Below are 20203 nucleotides of genomic sequence, written 5' to 3'. Positions count from 1 at the left end.
GCTGAATTTGAAAAAAGCATCAACAGATGCCAAAATTGAAATGAGAGATGTTAGCACTATCTGATAAAGACTTAAGAAGCAATTATGAACAGCTTGAAACAAATGAAAAGATAGGAAGCCTCAGTTAAAAAAAAAGAAAGTCTTTGGCAAAGAAATAGAAGATATAAAGAAGAACCAAATGGAAAGCTCTCATTATACACCCTTTTCAAAATTCTCTGTGAATTTGAATAACTGCATGTTCTAAAAAATGAAGTTAGCATTACACTCCCAACTCGCACAATTAAAAATGAAGACAGAGACTGGACTAGAAAATGCAGAAATGTAAAATTTGAGCATGGCATTAATCTTATTTTTTATTAAAACAGCTTCAAGAACTTGAATACACTGTCAAATGAGATATGTCAGAATTTTTAACCATTTGAAAAAGAAATGAAGAGAGAAATTAAGAGAAAAATAATTTTATAACATCTTGCATCTTTTGGTAAAAGGTATCCTTCAGAAGCCAACTGGAACAAGCATTTGATAGGGAAAAAATCTTCTCTATTTTCAGCAACTGAAAATAATCTTTTTGGAAACACTAGAAATATTAATTTTTCCTACAAATGAAGGTAATTGGCAAAAAAAGAAACTAAGGAAATAAAGGATGTGCTATGACTCTCTTTTTCACTTCAAGAAAAGGGTGTTAATGATGACATAAAATATAGATGAAGACTCATTCAAATAAACTAAAATTAATTTTAGTTTAGATGACTGTACTTTTTAAAGTCTATTTTCATGTGTTATTTTGTTGGAAAATAAGTATAATTTATGTATTATGTTAAAAAGGCTTGTATCATTCTTAATTATCATCTATTCAGAGTTTATGAAAATCAAGCTTTAAAAGAAAGAAAATACTCTTTCATTTGCTCTTCACAGCTCTGAGAGCCAGAAATAATGACAATGATAGGCACTGATCTAGAAGATCAAAGTGTGCCTCCTGACAACGGATTCCCAAAAGAGATAAATGTAACTAATTTAATTTAATCCTATGCCAATACTTAAACAAAATAAAACTGTAAATATTTTTTTAAAATAAACACTACGAAAGAGGAATTCTTTGTCAAGATATATAAATTCTATCACAGGAAAAACAGAAATGGTAGCTTTTTCTTTATTTCTCTCTTCCTTTTTTTAAATGCTACTGTAGAAACCAAGATAATTTACATTTTAAACCACATTGAGATGTGGGAAAAAATAAACAGAAATACAGCTCTAGAGTGTGAAAAAAAATAAAAAGCACTTTAAATCTTTATTCTATAGCAGACTATTTCATTCTGAGAAAAACATTATCAATTATATATAAGCTAACTTCACACCTCAAGTATCTTTTCCTCTCTTAAATTATAATACAAAATTAATGATTTCCTCTAATACAAAATTAATGATTTCCCTAGTTTCCTAATATACTCCATAAAATTACTTACATTAAGCTTTTAAAAATAATTTTATTGAGAAATATCCATACACAGAGTCTACACATATCATATAATCAGTGGCTCACAATATCATCACATAGTTGTATATTCTTCACTATGATCATTTTTAGAACATATGCATCACTCCAGAAAAGGAAATAAAAAGAAAAACAAAAGAACTCATACATCCCATACCCCTCACCCCTTCCTCTCACTGACCACTAGCATTTCAATCTACCCAACTTTTACCCTTTATCTCCCCTTATTATTTTTTGTCCTTATTTTTACTTTTATTTATTTATTTTTTTTGCATGGGCAGGCATCGGGAATCGAACCCGGGTCCTCTGGCATTGCAGGTAGGCATTCCTGCCTGCTAAGCCACCGTGGCCCGCCCTGTCCTTAGTTTTTTTTTTTTTACTCATCTGTCCATATCCTGGATAAAAGGAGCATCCAGGATTTCACAAGGTTTTCACAATCACACAGTCACATTGTAAAAGCTATATAGTTATGCAGTTTTCAAGAATCAATGCTACTGCAACACAGTTCAGCAGTTTCGGGTACTTTCCTCTAGCTACTCCAATATACCATTAACTAAAAATATATTCAGTTTTAAAAATCTAAAAATCAAAGAAATTCAAGCAAGGTAGGCAGAAAGGATGGTTACCCTCAATCTAAAATGCAATAATGTTTGGAGCTTTCGAAAATACCCTCTGGAAATTCCACCCCCCCCAAAAAAAAAAAAAATTCAAAAGGAAATCCACAAACATTTGATTTGGTAAGGCAGTCAAACTATGTATTATACATGTGATAATGTATAATATCACATTATACATTAATGTGATATATATTATATTACATATATATCACATTATACATTAATGTGATATATAATATGTATATATACATATATTAATGTATATATATACACATTAATATATATAACTATATATTATACATGTGACTGCGGTTAAACTATATATTATACATGTGACTGTGAAAAAACAATATTAGAACAGAATCAGTTACCCCTGCAAAAATATACAAATATTAAAAGAAAAATTATTTTACAATAGATTCCCCTTAGCCATCCAGCAAGTTAACATTGTAAAATTAGTATAACTTCCAGAATTTGTTTAAGACAGAGTTTCAGACTCTCAGCACTACTGATATTTTGGATCATATAATTGTTGTCAAGAGCTGGCTTATGACTTGAATGTTTAACAGTATCCCTGACCTCTTCCCATTAGATGCCTATAGCATGCCCTTCCACTTGTGACAGACTGTCTCCGCACACTGGCAAATACTCAATGTGGACAAAAATCACACCAGGTTGAGAACTACTGTCATATACCTATAATGAATTTCTTCTGAAGGTTTTATTCTAACATTAAAAAAAGAGAGAGAGAGAAAATCCAATAGTTACAGATTCACATTTCAAACAATAAAAAAATACAAAAATAAAATCTAATCATAAACATCATCACATCTAGCCAGGGAAATTCCCCCCTTTTTTAAATAAATAATTCCTATATTCCAAAATATATATTAAAATGTAACTGTTATTAATGGAGTAAACTATCAGACCACTTCTCCTACAGGTAATAGATGTAAACTTTGATAAAACATAAAAAAACAACTACTTGAAGTTGTTCACTAGAGAATGAACAAAAGCAGACAGATTATGGAAGGAAGTCAAAATTTGGAAAAAGGGAACAGCCCAGGGATACCATCAAAAATTGCTCAACAGGGCGGGCCACGGTGGCTCAGCAGGTAAGAGTGCTTGCCTGCCATGCCCGAGGACCCGGGTTCGGTTCATGGTGCCTGCCCATGTGAAAAAAAAAAAATTGCTCAACATATGAAAAACCAGTCAATCGTGATCCATTCTCAAAAAAATACAGTATCAAAAGATACCAATTCATAGATGATTCAGATGTTGGAATTAGCAAATAACAATTTCAGAGATTTTAGCGAGGACAGTAAGATAAGAAATTATTTTTTAAATATAAAAGATAGAAGGGCTAGAAGTAAAAAAAAAATTTGCAGATGATATGACTGGTTACTAAAAAAGTAATCTACAGATCAAATTGACAAGATTTTATTTTAATAGATTGTTTATTTTAAAATTAATCAACTGAGACACCATTTCACACTAGGATGGATGGCATTTAAGAAACAGAAAATAAATGTTAATAAGGATGTGGAGAAATCAAAACCCTCATATACTGATGATAGGGATATAAAATGGTGCAGCAGCTTTGGAAAACAGTCTGGCAGTTTCTCAAAGGATTAAATATGGAGTAACCACTTGACCCAGCAATTTCACTTCCAGGTATATACCCAAAAGAAATGAAAATAAAAGTCCAACACAAAAACCTGTACCTGTCCATAGCAGCATTATTTATAATAGTTAAAACTGGAAGAGATCCAAATGTCCATCAATGACCCAAATGTTTATCCTGATAAATGGATAAATAAATGTGGAATAGCCATACAATGAAACATTATTCAACCATAAAAAAGGGACAAAGTGCTAATATATGCCACAATATGAATGAATCTTGAAAACATTAAGCTAAGTGAAAGAAGCCAATCAGAAAAAAAAACCTACATATTATGTGATTCCATTTATATTAAATGTTCAGAACAGGGAAATCTACAGAGACAGAAAGTAAATTATTGATCACTCAAGGTTGGGACAAATAAGGGGGTATAAGAGGTCATAACCACAAGGTACAGGATTTCTTTTTATTTTTTTTTAACTTTTTTATTGTATAATATAACATATACACAAAGCAAAGAAAGAAAAAAGCAATAAATACCTAACAAGTGGTTACAGGACAGATCCCGAAGCTTGTCATCTCAGATTTTTCCTTCTAGCGGCTCCAAAACATTGGAGGCTAGAAGGAATTTTTTTTAATTATCACAGTAGACGTTTTTTTTCTTTTGTGTGAAAAAGAACATATATACAATAAAGCAATAAATTTAAAAACACATCACAACAATTTGTGGTAGAACAGATTTCAGAGTTTGGTATGGGTTACAATTCCACAAAAAATTTTAGGTTTTCACTTTTAGCTGCCCAAGATACTGGAGATTAAAAGAAATATCAATGTAATGATTCATCGATCATACTCATGTGTTAAAACCTATCTTCTCTGTGTTACTCCACCATCTCCTCTGATCTTTCTTCCACTCTTTAGGAGTATATGGGCTATACCCATAATAACTTTTTCATGTTGGAAGGGGCTATCAATAATACGGGATAGGGGAATGGAACTAGTTGATATTCTGGAGAGGCTGGTCCCTGTAGGTTTCAGGATTTATCTGGTCCAAGGACCCATCTGGAGGTTGTAGGTTTCTGGAAAGTTACCCTAGTGCATGGAACCTTTGTAGAATCTTATATATTGCCCTAGGTGTTCTTTAGGATTGGCTGGAATGGTTTTGGTTGGGGTTTGGCAAGTTATGGTAGGTAGCAATATCTAACTGAAGCTTACATAAAAATGACCTCCAGAGTAGCCTCTTGACTCTATTTGAACTCTCAGCCACTGAAACCTTATTTGTTACACTTCTTTTCCGCCTTCCCATCAGGATAGCATTGTTTATTCCATGGTGCCAGGGCAAGGTTCATCCCTGGAAGCCATCTCTCATGCTGCCAGGGAGACTTTCACCCCAGGACGTCATGTCTTATGTAGGTGAGAGGGCAATGATTTCACTTACAGAGTTGGGCTTAGAGAGAGAGAGGCCACATCTGAGCAACAAAAGAGGTCCTCTGGAAGTAATTATTAAGCATAACTATAGATAGGCTAAGCTTCTCTGTTACATACATGAGTGTCACAAGAACAAGCTTCAAGGCCAAGGCTTGGCCTATTGATTTGGGTGTCCTTAATGTCTGACACAGTATCAGGGTTTCCCCAGTGGTAAAGTTTAATAGTTCCATATTTTTCCCCCATCCCTCAAGGGACTTTGCCAATACTTTTTGATTACCTGGGATGTATCCAGGCATTACATTAAGCTATATAGGATTAAAGGCCCTCATTCTTATTCTGGGTTCCCTGTGTTTGGATTGTTTAAATGATCTATCCAGACAGTTTGAGTTAGACTATACGCTACAAAAAATTTAGGTTCTGAACAAAATAAACCTTTCTTCCTTTGGTCTCAAAGAGTAGATGAGGTTCTATTATATAGACAATGTCTTCCTTACCCCTGTATTCTGAATTACCTTAAACCCAACCTTATCAGTTTTGTTCTTATCTTATAGGATTTCTTCCTGAGGTGAAAAAAAAGTCCTGGGCGGGCCACGGTCGCTCAGCAGGTAAGAGTGCTTGCCTGCCATGCCTGAGGACCCAGGTTCAATTCCCGGTGCCTGCCCATGTTTAAAAAAAAAAAAAAAAGAAAAAAAGTCCTGATGGTTGCACATATATATGAATATTCTAAACAATGCTGAATTGTACACTTTAAATGATTGACTTCTGTGGTGAATGAATTATATAACAAATAATGCTGTTTTAAGTCTATTGTATTTCTAATTGTACTTATAATGTATCAGAATATAAGTCTGAAAGCCCTTTATGGAGAAAACAATAAAGCTTACCAAAAGGAGATTAAATATATGAAAAGATATATAATGTTGATGTACTGAAAACGAACTTCAATATAATTGAAATGTCAATTCTCTTCAAACTGTTCTATAGACTAACTGCAATTCCAATAAAAATCTCAGAAAGCTGACTGTTAAATTTATACATAAGAGCCAAGGGTGAGGGAGGACTTCCAGAGATGATGGCAGAGTAGGGAGCTTCAGCACTTAGTCCTTCCACCAAAGTATTTATTAAACAGAGAGGGACTGTTTGAAACAACTGTTCTAGGACTCTGGTGTCTAGAAGAACATGGTACAGCATCCAAGGAGGAGCAGGAGGAAGAGGCTAATAACACGGTAAAGAAAAGTGAGTAGCTCTCTCTGTACAGTGGCTGCCACCATCCATCCCTAACTCTTGTCATAGACCACATTAGGATCCAGTCTGTGGTTGGCTGCTGCTGTCAGAAAGGGACTTAAAATCCTCTTCCTCCAGAACAGGGATGGGCACAGTGGAGCACTGGTCTTGGCTTTTGATTAGTGAATCTGGATTTCTGGAGCCCAGCTCCAAGCTACTGTTTCAACTTGCCTTAACCAAAGGCAGTAGCAGCCATTGTTTCAGCCCTGCCTCTGATGAGGGTGGAGGCAGTGGAGATTTAAAGACACAGTGCCCCCTTAGAACTGTGGGGAATCTGTTGAAGCATGGCATCTAACCAGGAAAGTGCAGTTGGGGGAGCCTTCAAAGAGGCTTTTGGCATCCTTCCTGATCACCACCCCAGGGCACTTTGAAGCTGGTCTGCACTCCCTTCATGGGTCCATGGCCCTGTTTTGACTGAGAGATACTGGTAACTTCGTAGTAAATTCATCAAGATACTCAGATGCCTAGACATCAGCAAAATATTAGCAAGCCATTTCTTAGTATGTTAGACACAGAATTAGAAACAGAATTTGGAACAACTAATCAAAGATATCTGAACAATTTCCTAAATCAATTTAAAGATACAAAGGAAAATATGGCTAAAGAGATAAAGGATATTAAGAAGACAATTGTGAAATTAAAGAAAAATCTGAAAGTATAAAAGGAAACATAACAGAAATTACGGGTATGAAAGGCACAATAGAAGAGATTAGAAATACTAGAAATACTAGAGGCACACAATAGCAGATTAGAACAGGAAGAAGAAAGAATCAGTAAACTAGAAGACAGGACAACCAAAATTTTACAGACAAGAACAGAATGCAAAAAAATTAAGCAGGGTGTCAAGGATCTGAATGACAGCATGAAGCATACAAACATATTCATCACGGGTGTCCCAGAAGGAAGAGAGAAAGGAAAGGGGGCAGAAAAACACTTAAGGAAAAAATGGCTTAAAATTTTCTAACTATTATGAAAGACAAATATACATGTCCAAGAAGTACAACATATTCCAAACAAAATAAATCTTAACAGACCTTCTCTGAGACACATATTAATTAAAAAGTCAAATGCCAAAGATAAAGAGAGAATTCTGAATGCAGCAAGAGAAAAGCAATTCATCACATACAACAGATCCATAAGAAGACTATATACTGATTTCTTATCAGAAACCATAGAGACCAGAAGGAAGTGGTATGATATATTTAAAGTACAGAAAGAGAAAAATTGCCAGTCAGGAATTCTTGATCTGGCAAAACTGTCCTAATAAAAATGAGGGAGAGTTTAAAATATTCACAGAGAAACAGAAAGAGAGAGTTCATGAACATGAGACCTGCCCTACAAGAAATACTCAGGGGAGTTCTGCAGGGTCAAAGAAAGACAAGAGAGAGAGAGTCTCAGAGTAAAAATGAAGATTATTAGAAAGGGAACTCAAAGTGTAAAAAGATTCAAAAAAAAAAAGATGTGACATTAAAACAAAAGGATAAAATGACTGAAGTGAGTACTGCCTTTACAGTAATAACAGTGAATGTTAACGGATTAATCTCTCCAATCGAAAGATAAAAATATGCATAATCAATTTTAAAAAGTATGATTCACCTACATGTTGTTTACAAAAGACTTACCTGAGACCCAAAGGCATAAATAGGTTGAAACTGAAAGGTTGGAAAAAAATATTCTATGCAAAGAGCAACCAAAAAAGATCTGGGGACAAAATAGGCTTTAAATTCCACACTGTTATAAGAGATAAAGAAGGAAAATATATATTAATAAAAGGGACAATCCACCAAGAAGAAACATGAATCATAAATATACATGCACCCAATCATGGTGCCCCAAAATACATGAGTCAAACACCAGCAAAACTGAAGGGAATATACACCTCTACAACAACAGTTGAAGACTTCAATATAACACTCTCAGCAATAGACAGAACATTTAGACAGAGGATCAAAAAAGAAGCATAGAACTTGTATAATATGATAAATGAACTAGACCTAACAGACATATACAGGACACTGGACCCCCAAACTGCAGGATAAACATCTTCTCAAGTGCACATGGATAGTTCTCCAGGATAGGCCACATACTGGGTCACAAAACAAGTATAAATAAATGTAAAAAGATTAAAATTATACAAAGCACTTTATTTGACCACAATAGAATGAAGTTGGCAATCAAAAATGGGCAGAGAACTGGAAAATTCACAAATATATTGATGTTAAACAACACAATCAGTGGGTCAAAGAAGAAATTGCAATGGAAATCAGTAAATATCTCAAGACAAATGAAAACAAGAACACAATACATCAAAACTTATTGATGTAGTAAAGGCAGTGCTGAGAGGGAAATTTACAGCTCTAAATGCTTACATTAAAAAAAGCATGAAGAGCTAAAATCAAAGATTTTACTGCACACATGAAGGAACTAGAAAAAGAAAAGCAAACTAATCCCCAAACATGAAGAAGGAAAGAAATAACAAATACTAGAGCAGAAATAAATGGAACTGAGAATTAAAAAAAAAAAAAAAAATAGAATTAACAAAACCAAAAATTGGTTCTTTGTGAAGATCAAGAAAATTGATGAACCCTTAGCTAGAATGTCAAAGAAAAATGAACAATGATGCAAATAAAAGCAGAAATGAGAGTGGGGACATTTCTACTGGCCCCATGGAAATAAAAAGGATCATAAGAGGACACGATGAACAACTGTATGCCAACAAATTAGTCACATTAGATGAAATGGACAAATTTCTAGAAACATACGAAACAACTTACGCTGACTCTAGAATAAACAGAAGACCTCAATAGACTACTTATAAGAGATTGATTCAGTCATCAAAAACCTTCCAACAAAGAAAAGTTCAGGACCCAATAGGTGAATTCTACCAATCATTCCAAGAAGAATTAATACCAATCCTGCTCAAACTCTTGCAAAAAATTGAAGAGAAGGAAACACTCCCTAACTCATTCTGTAAGACCAACTTCACCCCAATACCAAAGCCAAAAAAAGATACTATAAGGAAAGAAAACTATGGATCAATTTCTCTTATCATGATCAAGGGGGTTTTATCCCAGGTATGCAAGGGTGGTTTAACACAATAAAATCAAATAGTATAATGCATCACATTAACAATATGAAGAGGGAAAACCACATGATCATCTCAACTGATGCAGAAAACACATCTGATAAAATCCAGCACCCTTTCTTGAAAAAACACTTACAGAAACAGGAATAGAAAGAAACTTCCTCAACATAATAAAGGGTGCATATGGAAAACCAACAGCTAACAATGTACTCAAAGGTGAAAGACTGATAGTTTTCCCTCCAAGATCTGGAACAAGATAAGGATGTCCACTACCACCACGGTTATTTAACATTGTGCTAGAAGTTCTAGACAGAGCAAGTAGACAAGAAAAAGAAATGAAATGCTTCCAAATTGGAAAGGAAGAAGTAAAACTTTTACTATATGCAGAAGACATGATCCTATATATTAAAAGACCTGAAAAATCTACAACAAAGCTACTAAAGCTAATAAATGAGTTCAACAGGTTGATGGGATACAAGATCAACAAGCAAAAACTCAGTAGGGTTTCTATATACTAGTAATGGGCAACCTGGGGAGGAAATCAGAAAAACTAGAAGACTCAAATATCTTGGAATAAATTTGACCAAGGATGTAAAGCAATTGTACACAGAAAACTACAAAACATTTCAAAAAGAAATTTAAAAAGAGCTAAGGGTGGGTGGGCCATGGTGGCTCAGCAGACAGAATTCTCGCCTGCCACGCCAGAGACTTGGGTTCAATTCCCGGTACCTGCCCATGCGAACAAAAAAAAAAGACCTAAATAAATGGAAGACAGCAGGCAATGGTGGTTCAGGGGCAGAGTTCTCACTTGCTGTGCCAGAGACTCGGGTTCGATTTCTGGTGTCTGACCATGCAAAGTAAATAAATAAATAAATAAAAATAACTGGAAGGACAGTCCATGTTCATGGATTGGAAGACTAAATATCATCAAGTTGTCAATTCTTCCCAAATTGATTTACAGATTCAACCCAATCCCAATCAAAATTCCAACAGCCTACTTTGCAGAAGTGGAAAAACCATTTATCAAATTTATTTAGAAGGGTAAAGCATGCTGAATAGCCAAAAACCTCTTTAAAAAGAATAATGAAGATGGAGGTTTCACTCTTCCTGACTCTAAAGCATATCACAAGCTACAGTTGTGAAAAAGCATAGTACAGGCATAGGGATAAATAAACTGACCAAGAGAATCAAACTGAGAGTTCAGGACTAGATCTTCACATCTATGGTCAACTGATTTTTGACAAGCCCGCCAAATCCATTCAACTGGGAAATAATAGTTTCTTTAACAAATGGTACTGGGAGAATTGGGTATCTATATGTAAAAGAATGAAAAAGGACCGCTATATTACATCATACACAACTCAAAATGGATACAAAAAAATCTAACTATAAGAATCAGAACTATTGGGCAGGCCCTGGTGGCTCAGCAGGCAGAGTTCCTGCCTGTCATGCCAGAGACCCCGGTTCGATTCCCGGTGCCTGCTCATGCAAAAAAAAAAAAAAGAATCAGGACTACAAAAAACTCCTAGAAGAAAATGTATGGAAGCATCTTCAAGACCTTGTGGTAAGCAATGGATTCTGACTTTACACCCACAGCACAAGCAATGAAAGAAAAAAAACAAATGGGACCTCCACAAAATTAAAACTTTTGTGCATCAAAGGATTTTGTCAAGAAAGTGAAAAGGCACCCTACTCAATGGGAAAAAATATTTGGAAACTACATCTCCAATAAGGGTTTAATATCCAGAATATATAAAGAAATCTAATAACTCAACAATAAAAAGACAACCCAATTAAAAAATAAGCAAAAGACTTAAATAGACATTTCTCCAAAGACAAAATAAAAATGGCTAAAAAGCACATGAAAAGATGTTCAAATTACCAGGGATTAGGGAAATGCAAATAAAAATCACAATGAGATATCATTTCACACCTACAAGAATGGCCACTACAAGTGTTGGAGAGGATGGTGGGAATGTAAAGTGGTACAGCCACTGTAGAAGACAGTTTGGCAGTTCCTCAAGAAGCTAAATACAGAATTACCATATGATCCGGGAGCCCTGCTACTAGGTATATACACAGAAGAAGACATGAACATGTATTTGCACATTGATGTTCACAGCAGCATTATTCACAATTGCCAAAAGATATAAGCAATCCAAATGTCTATCAACCAATGAATGGATAAACAAAATGTGATAGATACATGATGGGATATCATTCAGCTGGAATGACATCTTAATGCATGCAACAACATGTATGAACCTTGAGAAAATATTATGTTAAGTGAAATAGGCCAGAAGCAAAAGGACAAATATTTTATTATTTCACTGTTATGAACAAACTCAGAGTTAGAACTTAGAATATCGGTTACTAGAAGATAGACTGGGGTTAAAGAATGGGAAGTTAATGCTTAACTTGCACAGAATTCCTACTTAGGCTCACGATAAAGGTTTGGAAATGGATGGTGGTGATGGTAGCACATTTTTGTGAATATAATCACAAGCACTGAACTATGTAGATCAATGTGGCTAAAAGAGGAAACTTTTGGGGATGTATATATTACTAGGAAAAAAAATTAAAAGATTAAACAGGGCTGTACAACACAGCGAACCCTACTGAAAACGGTGGACTACAGTTAACGTACAACTATAAGGATGTTCTTCATGAATTATAACAAATGTACAATACTAATACAAGGTAGCAATAATACAGTGATATGTGGGAAAAAAACACCTAATGTAAATAATGGATGATAGAACTATTTAATAATTTTTCATCAATTGTAACAAAAGTAACTGCTAACAAAGGTAACTACTGTTAAGGATGTGAAGAAACTGGAAGCCTTGTGCATTGCAGATGGAAATGCAAAGTGGAGCAGGTGCTGTGGAAAACAGTTTGACAGCTTCTCAAAAGTTAAACACAGCATTAATATACGATGTGGCAATCCCACCCAAAAGAATTGAAAACAGAGACTCAAACAACTGCTTGTATTTCAAAGTTCAGAGCAGAATTACTCACAGTAGCTAACAAGTAGAAACAACCCAACCATCCTTCAGCAGACGAATGTATAAAGAAAATATAATGGAATATTATTTAGCCACAAAAGGAATGAAGTGCTGATACATGCTACAACATGGATGAACTTTGAAAACATTATGCTAAGTGAAGCAAGCCAGACACAAAAGGACAAATACTATATGATTTATGATTCCACCTATATGAAACAGCTAGAATAAGCAAATTCATAGAGCCAGAAGTAGAACAGACATCAAGTTCTGGGGGAGGGAGCTCTAGGCATTACTACTTAATGGGTTCAGAGTTTCTGCTTGGGGTGATGAAAAAGCTATGGTAATAAATGGTGGTGATGATAGTACAAAACTGTAAATATAATTAATGCCACTAATTGTATATTTAAAAATAGTTAAAATGGCAAATTTTAACTTTATATATATGCTACCATAATAAAATTTTAAAAAGAAAACTGATGTTAGAGAAATCAAGAAAAGTATGTCAGACTTTTATATAGTATGTCTGACATACTTTTTATATAGCAAAATGGAAATTAAGCTATCATTAGAATCCCATACCCCCAACTAAATTAATATACTCTTATTGTAATGCTAAAAGCTAAAGCAGAAAGTATTTAATTCAGAGAAACAAGTGTTTATGATTTGCCACACCAACAGGGAATGGCCAAACAGTGTAGGTGACAAGGAATTTTTAAGGATTGTCTAGTATCATTCCTTCATTTTTACAAAAGAAGCTGATGACCTAAAAGAACCTGTAGAGAACGCAAACATGTTCTGTGCCAAAATTAGTCATAATGGAAAAACGCTAGAAGTCCACGCACGCACACACAAAAAATTTAGTTTGCCTTTTTGGTTGTGATCCTTGGTATAGTAATATTCAAAATGCATCTTCATGGAAACAACATTTCCAAGCTATATGCGAAGGTGAAAAGTATGGCTTTCTATGCAGGTCTTCCCATCCTAAGCATACACATAAGAATTAGGGGTGGGAAGGTATTGAAAAGAGTAAAGCATTATAATCAGACAGGTCTGGATTTTAATTCTGGCTCCACCACTTACTTAGTTCTTGGGTAATCTGACCCTGGGTATTTTATCAGGAAGATGGGGATAAATAAGACCTATATATAAGTTGTCAAGAATGTAAAAGAAGTGCAAGTCATCTAATTCAGGGCTAGGTACATTCCTGGCTACAATCCACCTGTAGGCTTCCTGACCTCTCATTCACAGTCACATAATGCTCACTAAGAACCATCACCTCCGATTGCCTCTGTTCGTTTTATGATTAACACACTACCAATTGCTCTAGCCTATAACTGGTAATTCTAACAGCACGGAGATGGTACTGCAGATGTCACTATCAGTAGGTATTTGTCAATTACCTGATAGCAGCTATCAGGTGCTACCTGTTTGAGGTAAAACAAAAGGTTGCACACAATTTTTTTTTCTTAAGACATAAACCTGAGTGATCTGTTTTTGATACAGTCATGAAGCCTGATCAGCCATAAAGCCCAACACTGTCTAAAATTAGACATCTTTTAATCATAAGGCTGACAGCTTAAACTAGGCTCACTCAATCAAGTAGCAGTTTATTACATTTTCTAACCCTTCTAATTATCAGAAAGGTGGTTTTTTTCCTTACAATGAACAGATAATGAAAAAGTGAATGAAAATGTTGAAATGCCACCACAACTATACTCACATACTTTTGGAAAGGCAAATCTTTATGTATTATTTTCATTTGGGATGTGTGAAAGGATAATCTAACAATCTATAAAAGCCAAGTTCCAAAAATGCATCCTTAAACTTATATTTATCTCCTTGTAACAAAATACATCTTAGAACCCTGCCTTATAAATACATAAATATATTAAAACCATAGATAGATCTTCAATAAGGCCCCCAAATCCACTGAATTGGGACAGAATAGTCTTTTCAATAAATGGGCATGGGAGAACTGGATTTCAATAGCCAAAAGAATGAAAGAGGACCCCCTCCTTACACCCTATACAAAAATTAATTCAAAATGCATTACAGACCTAAATGTAAGAGCCAGTACTATAAGACGTCTAGAAGAAAATGTAGGGAAACATTTTCAGTACTTAATAATAGGAGGTAGCTTCTTAAACCTTACACCTAAAGCACAAGCAGCGAAAGAAAATATAGACAAATGGGAACTCCTTAAGATCAAGAGCTTCTGTGCCTCAAAGGACTTTGTAAAAAGGTGAAGAGGCAGCCAACTCAATGGGAGAAAATATTTGGAAACCACATATTGGATAAAGGCCCGATATTCTGTGTACATAAAGAAAGTATACAGTTTAACAACAAAAGAATAAACAACCCAATTATAAAATGGGCAGAGGATATGACTAGACACTTCTCTGAAAAGTAAATACAGATGGCTAAAAAGCACATGAAGAGCTACTCATCTTCACTGGCTAAAAGAGAGATGCAAATTCAGATGACAATGAGATATCACCTCACACCTATAAGGATGGCTGCTATTAAACAAAAAGGAAACTGCAAATGTTGGAGAGGATATGGAGAAACTGGAACAGTTATTCACTGTTGGTGGGAATGTATAATGGTTCAGCCATTGTGGAATTCAGTTCTGCAATTTCTCAGAAAACTAAATACTGAGTGTAGTATTTAGTACCCTATGACCCACAATACCAATATTTGGTTTATACCCACAAGAGTTGAGGACACTGACACCAACAGACATCTGCAAGCCGACGTTCATAGCGGCACTATTCACAATTGCCAAGAGATGGAAATAATCCAGGTGCCAATCAACAGACGAGTAGATAAACAACATGTGATATATACATACAATGGAATATTATGTGACAGACAAAATGATGCCCCAGGTGGACTGGAGTGACTGGAGAAAAGTACCTAAGCCTACCTAGACTCAGCACTAAGAGGGCGCTGCAAGGGGAGCTCAGTAGTAGAATTCTCTCCTGCCATGTGGGAGACCCGGGTTTGATTCGCAGAGCCTATACATGCTAAAAAAAATGATGTCCTGGAACATATGACAACGTGGATGAACCTTGAGGACATAATGCTGAATGAAATAAGTTAGACACAAAAAGACAGATACTGTATGATTTTGTTACTATGACGGTGGTAAAGCCTACAAATGTTTTGGAGCAGCTAGAAGGAAAAATCTGAGATGAAGGAATGGTAGCCCATAACAAACTCTGGGACCTGTTCTGTAGCTACTTGTTGAAGTGTGCTTTGAAAATTATTGCTTTTTTCCTTTCTTTGCTTTGTATATATATGTGATATTTTACAACAAAAAAATAGTAAAAGAAAAAAAGACTATAGGCAGCTATAGTAATATTAGATAAAACAGATTCCTGAAATCAAAAATTTGAAAATGTTTAGTAACATAGGTCACTACTATAGCAAAACTGATGTTTTTTAATAACTTACATTTGATATTTTTGAGAACATACACTGTTTTGATTGTTAATCAAATGGTATTTAAGATAGTTTTAATATTTAGAATTTAAGAAATTCTGATATCCATATCTGTAGATTTTTTTTCCTTCCTTGCTTTAATTTTAAATTGGTTTATGAAACATATTATACAAACAGGCTTTACAATGATTATTTAGATATTGTATTTAAATATGTCTATGGATAAACTAACGAAGATAGCCATTTTAGGTAGTTAATATTTTTATATATTAATTGTAAAAACATTTGTATCTTTATATTTGCCTGAAATCAGGAAAATGTTTAGTAACACAGGTCATTACTATAGCAACACCGATATATATAAATCCTTTTTTTGTATTCTGTATGGCAGGGTCACATTTCATTATTTTTCCATGTGAGTATCCCATTATTACAGCACCACTTGTTGAATTTTTGTTTGTTTTGCGGGAAGTGCATGGACCAGGAATCAAACCCAGGGCTCTTGCATGGCAGGTGAGAATTCTACCACTGAACTAACCACTGCACCCCAGCAACACTGATATTTGTAATTACTTTCTACTTGATATTTTTAGAACATTCAGAGTTTTGACAACTGATCAATGATAGTTACGTTACTGTTTAATATTTAGAATTTAAGAAACTCTGCTATCTGAAAAAAAGAATAAATAAATAAATAAAACATGGTCAAGACCATTACAGCAAACTGGGGTGGGGGTGGTGATAGAATTCTTTATATTGATTTTGTGAACACTAAAAATAACAAAGAGAATAAATGTTCTTTATAGAGTCAAGTAATTCGATTAGTCTTAACCATATGTCTCTAGTATAATGCCAAGACTATTTTTTTGAAAAATTGTTTTAACGTTTTTAATGTTTTCATAAACTTGCCTATAATATTCCCGCAATTTGCAATTTATGTTCAATAAATTTGAAATTGTTGGAAAAACAAAATACCATACCTGGGATGATATCATTGATATGCAAAAGAAGCGTACTTTCAACACTCGCAAAACTACAGAGCTGTATTCCATTAAATCTTCCATCCCAGTTGCCAATAGGATTGTCCTAGAAATTAAATGATAAAATAAATTTAAAACCTCAATAAAATATAAATATGAATAACTGTATTTTCCATAAAAAGATCCTCCAAAACATTTTACGTTGGTAAATTCTAGCTATTTTGCCTAAAAGAAAACAAAGGATGGTTTAAGAATTTCCACAGTAACAAAGCCTTTTCTGTAAAAAAAAATAATAATAATAAGATCCAAGAATAATCAAGTCATAGCAAACTCTCATATGAGCAAGGAATCCTCAGTGTTTTTCATATTTTACTGGACAATAAATGCTAGTCTATGTAATTCCACCCATCTAAGCCTTTAAAAAATATATTTCACATGGGAAGACCTATTATAATAATGCATTAACTCACCGAGGAACCTGCCCCTATTTAACCCTAATTTACTCTGATGACTCCTTGACATTCCCTCAGCATTTAAATATTCAGTATGAACTCCTATATGCCTTTCTGTACATAGAAGCTCTGTTTTTTAGTTTGTTCTTTTGTCATTTTATTGGAATTCAACAACTTCTCTAAAATAAAGACACAGATATTTAATTATTATATATCCAATGTAGCACCAACTGGTCCAGGGCTGGGCATGGAGCTAGATTAAGAGCTGGGCCAGTGAGGCAACTGCCCTGCAGACCAGTCTACACAGGATATAGAAATGGCCTGGAAACCTGAGGAGATGAAGAAAATGGCATTCATCAATACTATCCTCTCTAGGAGAGTATTAGAGGTATTTGGAACGAATGCTTGTAGAAGCTGACTGGGGGATGAAGGGAAACAGGAGGAGAAGCTAACGGGGCAAACCTTTAGGGAGCTTGTGGCCAGTAAACAGGACAATCCCTAGACTGCCATCTGAGGGTAAGGCCTGAATGACTTCTACCAACTTTGGGGACTGAGATGAGTAGCCTGAAACAAAGAGAGACTAATCCAAGTGGTTCTCCTTCTCCAACCTTTCCCACACTTAGTCTACAATATATCCTCTAAATAAATACCAGTACTGAAAGTTTAGAGGGGCGCTTTATTGTTAGCTTTTCTGAGGAACCCACGTTTCACTCTGGCTTTAAATTCGCACTTAATAAGTGTTTAGTAAATATTTATTTCATAATTAACCATGGATATCAGTTAGAATTTCCTAGTTCGGATATAACCAAGCTTAGGATAGCAGAAGCTTACGCTAGAACATTCACAGCCTACCAAACAAAAAGATAAGTAGATAAAAATCCTCATTAAAAACATCCCAACATGGGTTTGCAGGTCCATCATTCACATCCTCTCCTGCTAACTCACTCTAGGGTTTAATAATTCTGTATACCCATACCAATTCTTGCCCATATTTTCAATCTATGTTACGTATATTCTGAGTTTTTCTTCCCCTTCTTTTAATGCCATTGGGTATCATTCAACTTGCCATATTGGAATGTATCCATCATTAACAAGTATGATTGCAAGGTAACATTAAAAATTGCCTATTCCTCCAAAGCAATGAGCTTTCATTTCACTCAAGTTACTCTTCTTAAATGATTTTCACGCTGTTCATTAAAATCAGATCACATCCAATAAAATTTTACAAAATATTACAAAACAAGAAACACAGACTACAAAAGTATAAAACTATTCAAAACAAAGAAAAATAAGATAGCAATGTATTGGAGCTTTTCTTTAATCTATTTACTGATCAACTATAATAAGGCAAGTTTCAAAGCTGAAAACATTTTGCCACTTTATTCAAACTGAATAAAAAAGTAAATATAATTTTATATCTACACTCCTGACCTGTTTCAATGTTCCTTTACCAAAGGTAAATTAGAACACGTCCTTTAAATTATTCCAAATAAGTCCATTTAAAATATTCAAAGTATTCAATCTGAATCTAAATCGATCATAAGATTAACAGGAATATTCACAAAGACAATATAATCCAAAATTGTCTTACCATGTCCACACCAACAAAATATCCTAAGTTTTCTTTTCCTGGCAAAACATCACAGAATATAACTGTTCCAGATTCTAGAGTTTCTCCAACCTTCAGAGAAACTCTGGAGTTTATTTCCAAAGGGGGAAGTTCAACTTGCATTGTATCCACTGGACCGGCATAATCACTTTCCAATCCATTGTCATCATCTTCCATGATTTCCAGCTTGTCCAATGCAACAAACACTCCACAATCTTCATCACATTGAAAAAACTGTTTCCCCTGATATACCCCATCTGTGAAACCTTGGCCACGACCTTCTTCCTAGTTTTAAAGGGGGTGAGGGTGGGGCAGGAGGAGGAAGGAATTACCCAAGGATTATTCTGAAAAAATTCTAAATGACACAGATAAGAAATATAATTATTAGCAGCTGCAATAGGGTGTACAATGTTTAAAGAAGAAGGAGGAGGAAGAGGAAAAGCTGTATCTGATGCTAAAGTAAAATCATCTGATAAAGAAATTAAAAACTCTATTAAGTAAAAATAAAAATCATAATTCCATTTGTGACAGAGCTGGGCTGGAGTCTATAGTATGGTCTGAACAATCATTTGTTATAGAAAGAACAATTTACTTTAAAATAACAGAGAAACATTAGCTTCATTTATTGATCACTTTTTACGTGCCAGTCACTGTGCTAAAATCCTGCATCAATACATCACAAAAAATATGCAAGCTAGGTACTATTATCACCATTTTATAAATGAGGAAGCAGATTTTGAGAAATTAAGTTAGTTGGTTAAGTAACCGGTAGCTCAGCCAGTAAATGGCATAGCAGGATTAAAATCCCCAATTGTTTTATAACCACTGTTTTTAAACAATTAAATCAGGATGCAAACAAGGCATGAAAACATATTTGCCAAAATCCAAAATCCAAAATCCAATTGATATTCAAGTTCTGGGGAATTAATACTAAGTGTAGAAACATATCACAGAATTCTTGGGTCTCTTTTCAATAAAAATAAATTCCAAAGTATTTTTCACATATATTATCAGTTACAACTACAAACAAATTTAAATTGCTCCAATTTATTATTTTTTAAAAATCTCATATCCAAATTATCATTATTTAATAGCACACATTAAGATGAGAAACCCATGGATGATAATGTCGCAAGATATGTCTGAAGTGATTAATTAGTTACAATTTGGTAGGATT

General features: G+C 34.5%; 1 protein-coding gene across 22 annotated transcripts in view; it reads right to left on the bottom strand.

Annotated features, from left to right (window-relative positions):
* The window catches only part of CYLD (CYLD lysine 63 deubiquitinase), a 56239-nt gene that overhangs the window by 28502 nt on the left and 7534 nt on the right, over positions 1-20203 (bottom strand). For 16 of the 22 annotated variants that reach the window (XM_077132411.1, XM_077132407.1, XM_077132413.1 and 13 more), the window contains 2 exons: positions 19009-19311; positions 16966-17071 (listed from right to left, as the gene is read on the bottom strand). In XM_077132411.1, coding sequence (XP_076988526.1) covers positions 16966-17071; positions 19009-19311 — 409 coding nt within the window. The remainder of the gene's footprint in view (positions 1-16965; positions 17072-19008; positions 19312-20203) is intronic. The other 6 variants (XM_077132423.1, XM_077132427.1, XM_077132426.1 and 3 more) reach the window with 2 other exon arrangements.

Source organism: Tamandua tetradactyla, chromosome 16 (genome assembly GCF_023851605.1).
Source record: "Tamandua tetradactyla isolate mTamTet1 chromosome 16, mTamTet1.pri, whole genome shotgun sequence".
NCBI classification, from domain to species: domain Eukaryota; kingdom Metazoa; phylum Chordata; class Mammalia; order Pilosa; family Myrmecophagidae; genus Tamandua; species Tamandua tetradactyla.
Note: the sequence above shows the minus strand (reverse complement) of the source record. Positions and strands in the feature narration are given on the sequence as shown.